General features: G+C 45.9%; 1 protein-coding gene across 1 annotated transcript in view; it reads right to left on the reverse strand.

Moving 5' to 3' along the window:
• The window catches only part of LOC119161480 (uncharacterized), a 169,135-nt gene extending 163,684 nt beyond the window's left edge, over positions 1 to 5,451 (reverse strand). The window contains exon 1 of the mRNA XM_037413971.2: positions 5,118 to 5,451. Coding sequence (XP_037269868.2) covers positions 5,118 to 5,220 — 103 coding nt within the window. The 5' untranslated portion in view covers positions 5,221 to 5,451. The remainder of the gene's footprint in view (positions 1 to 5,117) is intronic.
• Between the last annotated feature and the right edge of the window lie 549 nt (positions 5,452 to 6,000).

The following is a 6,000-nucleotide window of genomic DNA, read 5'->3' on the forward strand; positions in this document are numbered from 1 at the left end:
CTTTCTGAACTGAGAAAGCCGCCCAACTCGGGCAAAGAAATAACGTTCTCGCTGTTTCTAAACATAAATGTTTAATCATCCTACATCTTATAGAGTGCGGGCAGAATAGCACCTTCGGCCCACCCTTTTGCTCCCCGTCAGAGGTGCGTGGTGACCTAACTTCAAAGCACCCCTTAAAGGTAGCTTACATTCGACACTATATATATATATATATATATATATATATATATATATATATATATATATATATATATATATATACGTTGCACACTCTCTTGACGACGAGGAAGTGCGGTTGCGAGGTACCCACCACTTCAAAAATTATCATTTCGCAAAGCAGTCATGTAAGCTATAGCCGTGTTTCTTTTTTTTTTTTTTGGAAATATGCCCACCAACGCAACCACATAGCACATTGCTTCGGTCGTTGATAATGAAGAATCACGGTTGAGCCTACTGCAATGGGCGGGAAACTTTAAACCACCAACTCCTGACTCAATTCGCATTGCGTGACGCTCGGCGCTATTTCACTGTGCTTCCCCGCAATGTACATCTGCTAACACTTCTCGCCTATAGAGTCTTTTTGCGACGACGTTTTATACGCTAGTATGGCTCTGTGGTTAAATACTCGTCTGCCACGCAGAGTGCCTGTGTTCAAAGCCCACTCAAAAAACAGATTTTCTTTTTTCAGCGCGATAAGTGCAGACGTACACCAGTGGTGGCAGCGGCACACAACTACAGCGCTAAAATCAGCCGTTTTTGTGAGCTCATAACAGCTTCCATAAAACTTCTGTTGGACCTAGTTGGTACATAAAGTTTAAGGTGAAACTTTAGTGCAACAACTATTGAGTTGTTAGTCAGCGGTAGTGGTTGTTCCATCTATTCTTTGTGGCCCGTTCTCGTTTGCGCTGAGCCCCGCCACAGTAGTGTATAGTGGCTAAGGTAGCCGGCTGCTGACCTGTAGGTCACGAGATGAAATCCCGGCTGCGGCGACTGCATATTCGATGGAGGCGAAAATGCTGTAAGCCCGTATGCTCAGATTTGGGTGCACGTTAACGAACCCCAGGTAGTTGAAATTTCCGGAGGAGCCCTCCACTACAGCATCTCTCATAGTCATATGGTGGTTTTGGGACGTTAATCCCCACATATGTATGAATGGTTTGCGCTGAAGTTTCCAAGTTATAATAGCGTACGCTGTAAAACATTTCACATTTGAATTGTTCGCAAGATAAATTTTCTGCCAGTCGTTACGCTGAATATATCATTATCGAAGCAGGCTGGCAAAGATATTTTTTTTTTACTGATTTGGTTTGAGGAGAAATTTGCGCGTAAATAAGGCACCGGCTCCTCCCTAGCTTTTGAATAAGTCGAACATACGAAATGCAGGGCTCACAATACACGTCAGATAACGTCCCCACTTTGATAAGGTTCGCACAGTAGCACACTAAATAAATTTTAAACAAATAAATCTTTGATATGTTTACTTAAAATTATTTTGCGAGTATGAGATCTAAAGCTATTTATTTGTACTTTCAGAAACTTTTGCACGTTAAGAAATACATAGAGGAATCCTCTAAGCATTTCACGCAAATTTAACTCCAGGCTGTTCTCAATGAAGAAGATGCGCAAGATACAAAAGATGCAGAAGATAAAAGAAAATCGCAAAAACATTCACGTCCAGGCACCCACACAAAACACTCAGACGACCGATGGTATTATCGAACCATCAGCCACTACGTTTCTTAACTTCCGCACGTATGTTTCTTGTTTTCGTTTTTCTTTCTTGCGAATAACACGGTAACACTATGTCGCTAAATGCTCGTACCTTACCGATTCTCTTACCACGCCTCCTCACCAAGTGGGTATCACCTGATGCCATCAGTGGCATCAAGCCACCGCCATTTAGGATTTTACCAGACACCTTTAATCATACACTCGCCACATTCTTTGTATCGCGCACGCTACGCAGATCTGACGAGCGCGGCTATAGTCGGTTTTGACGTACCGCGATGGGACCGTAACACAAATACAGCAATTATGCGGCATTGAAACGAAACGACGTAAAATGAATGAAGGCTTCTCGTACTCAAAGAGCACGGCAGTCAAGGTTCTGCGCTGGCAAAAATGCTCATCCCCACATAACACTCGCTTGAGAAAGTGGGCCCTTGCGAAAAAAATTCCAAATGAAGGGTTAATATTGCTACCTAACTCTTTTTGTCGATGAGGACATGTTCAAAAAGCCTGATACTATGAAGTAGCACCCGTGTAGCTGAATTACTCGACTCAGCACACATTTCGGGGCATACATATTAAAGAAGAATTGTTGGAGTTTAACACATTATAAAACCACGACATGATTATGAGGGAGACTCTATAGTGGAGGGCTGCGGAAACTTACACCATCTTGTGTTCTTTGAGGTGTACCTAAATCTAAGCACGCGGTTCTCAAGTATTTTTGCCTCCATTGAAAATGCGGTCACACCGGCCGGGATTCAATTCCACGACAAGGCATACATCGTGAGAATATGCGATGAAATGCAATGTATTTTCAGCCAACATGTAACCGGTATAGTACGTCAAGTGAGCGCGCGTTCCTTCGTAAAATGAAGCTTTGTACAAGCCTGAATCAGCGCGTTCATTCTTGTTGAACAGCCGAACATGCACAAACCTACGTTCTATATATAGTTCATGAGCCACCGGGATGTGCATTGTTGCTTCGCGTCGCGCGCGCTTTCTCGACATAGCCTGCACGCGCTTCCGTTAAAAAAAAAAAATCATCAAGTCTTCAACATAACCTGAGAGGAGGAAAGTAGCCGGGACATTTGCCTGCACATCTCGTGAGGCAACCTACAGCATTATCCTGCCCTCAAAATATTTTGAATATTCTTCTACAGCACGGACAGGTGTAGTTTGCCCTCCAGTGAGCATTCTCTCATGCAGAGCACCCCCATAGCCCTTTGCGAAATTCTTTTTTTTTTAAGTTAGCGTTTCTTTTTGTGTGCTTGGCCACATTTCTCGAAGTGGCAATTAACCCGCTACCAAATAACAATCGATGTAGTGCCTGCGTATTGTTGGGATCAACTACCCGGCCGTACGTTTTTCATCGCCAATTTTGGAACAACGCAAAAGGGACAAAAAACGCGTGTCTTCAGTCTCTCTCACGCTTTCTTTAAAATGAATACAATGCAATATTATTTGCTAGTTATTTTTTTACGTCCCAGAACCACGACATGATTATGAGAGACGGTGTAGTGGAGAGCTTCATGAATTTTGTCGACCTGGGGTTCTTTAATGCGCACCTAAATCTAAGTACACGGACCTCTAGCATTCTCGTCGCCTCCGCCGAAAATGCGGCTGCCGCAGCCTGGATTCGATCACGCCACCTGCGGGTAAATGATCGAGCACCCTACAACCACTAGATCAGCGTGGTGGGCATGAATACTGAGCTATCCTTCCATTCCTCCATTTCGTTAAAAGCCTTCCAACACGAAACGCTCGCTGACATTCACGAAAAACCAGGAGACGACTTTCGCTAAAAAGCAGTCTCTCCATCTGAAGAAAAACTTTTACTAAAAGCTTGTCTTAATAAAGCGATGCTGGCATACAAAGCATCGTTCGGGGAAAAGCAATACACAAGATGGCACTGCAGAGGAGGTTACCCGGTATAATCATCATGTATAATACACAGGACGCGGATGAAAAGAGCGTTGAGAAATAAATGACAATTTACGGCGAAAATATAATCGCATTACCTAAAAAATCACAAATTAAGTATAACACGAGTTAATAAGTACATACCGATGTGCTGGCCGACCAGTTCATGAGACGAGGCCGAACTAAAGATGCTTAGTCCGCGTCAGGTAACCACAATATTCGCTAGTAACCATTTCGATATTTACAATCAAACAGACATTCTTTGCCGAAGCCCTGTGTTCCTGTATTGGCTTCCTGCAGCTGATAAAACACAGGAGTCTTCTTACATTCTATCCTCCGAAATAAAAATTATGATTGCGCTGCTTATATCGATTGCTTCCTGTGTTTGTCATGTAGGCATAAAATTTCATTTGCTCTCAAAGAAAGATAGTGATTGAAAAAAAATTAAACGAAAATGCATACAAGTCTATATCACTACGACCTAAATACGTTGACATCAGTCAAGAGATGCTTTGTAGCGCAGGGCTTGCTTCTATGACATTTATCAGAGCCATGTGAAAAACACATGCACACATATGCGAGAACGTACGAAATGATCAATACAAACGCTCATCGACGAAGCTGCTATATTATGCGCTTGACTTATCCTTTTCCTTAGCGGCAGGATGATGTTTACGCTCAGTGCCCGCGACTTTGATCGTCCCATATCCGCTCCCACTCTCTGATCGTGCCGCTGGTGAATGCGATCTCAAGTGACGCGAGCTGCGGACCCAAACCAAACAAACCATGATTTCCCAACGGGCGATGTCATCGCCGAAACGTATCAACTCGCCGCCCACGGTCTTCGAAGTCTCCCCGCACCGACGGTGAAAGTAGTTAATGAAAACAAGGGCAGCCTTCTCGATCGCCGTCTTCGGTGTAGCGTGGCCCGTCCCGCGGAAAGCAAAGCTCGTTAGACGCCGCTTCCGAAATCGGCCGACTGGAAAGAACTCGAGCGTGTCACGAAAAGGGAACTTTGAGGAGGCGCTCTGGTTTATGCTTCGCTACGACTATGTGGGAAGAAGAATGAGTAATACTGCGTGGATGCTGCTGAATTAGAGAAGTGACGTCTTTTCATAAACGCCGGCTTCGACTTTTCGGCGGCCTTGTTAACACGAGAAGTGACGCGTTCATAAGCACCGTGAAAACAACTAGTCTCTATACGTGCCATCTAGCCATCGTTTAGGCGCGTTTATTTTCTTGTTACCTTTGTCGCCAGTCGTAGTGCTTGGTACGCTATAATAGTTGATGATGATAGCAAAGATGAGTGATTCGTGATACATACCTACATTATGCGACCCACAACGCGCATTCACCGCGCTAAGTTTAGCGTGGTTGCGGCGTTCGCTTTGAACTGAAAAGCGAAGGCTACAACCTCGCCAGCACATTGTCACCGTGTCAGGTATGCTCGGTAGGCAACCACTTACTTGGATCAAGCTCGTTGATCTCTTTGGTGCTGACGGGGAAGGCGGCGAAGGCCAGGGACAGCCAAACGCAGAGCGCACGCCACGGGGGGCCGGAGCACAACATCGCCTAGTAACGACGACGCCGCGAAGGCGACCAGCACTTCCCGCCTTTCACACGCTCATTGCCACAACCACTAAGCGACGCTGCATCGCCACCTTCATTTGCCGTTGGCGCGAGCGACGCCGCGGCAGTGGGGCTCGAGTCTGGCTCACGCCGAGCTGCGCATCCGTTGACGCTTGGTGGGGGAGACACACCGGCCTGGACCGACGCCGCCGACGCTCTGACTCATTGAGCTTCGCCCCGCGGCTGCTGCACGCTCCGCTCTAGCGGCCCGAGCGGCGTCGTCTGCTGCGCCCTGCGCCACGCTCCCGCCAGGGGGCGGCGCCGCCGAAAAAGTCCCTTCAGTACACTCGGGTTCACGGGCACCTCGCAGGACGTTTCAAAGCGAGCCATTCTTGCACTATTTTTGACTGTTACGTAACGCCTTTCCCATCGTAATACACACGAATGCGTAGGAAATAAAAGGGTAATATAGAAGGAAATAGGATATAGGAAATATAGAAAGAAATATAGAATGAATTTAGGAAATATAGAAGGAAAAGAATATAGGAAATAGAAGGGGTATAGAGTGAATACCGAGTTGAACTCACGATTATTCATGCGTGTTGGGGTCCGAACACTCGATTTTGTAAGCGTGTATAGGGCATCGAACATTTCATTTCCGAAGTGTAGAGACACTCGGACACCCTTAACCTTCCAAGTGTGTAAAGTATCCAAGCCAAAGGCACCCGGTTCGACGTAACAATACCCGCCGCGGTGGTCTAGTGGTTAAGGTACTCGGCT

The sequence above is a fragment of the Rhipicephalus microplus genome, chromosome X, assembly GCF_043290135.1.
Source record: "Rhipicephalus microplus isolate Deutch F79 chromosome X, USDA_Rmic, whole genome shotgun sequence".
In the NCBI taxonomy this organism is placed as follows: Eukaryota; Metazoa; Arthropoda; class Arachnida; order Ixodida; family Ixodidae; genus Rhipicephalus; species Rhipicephalus microplus.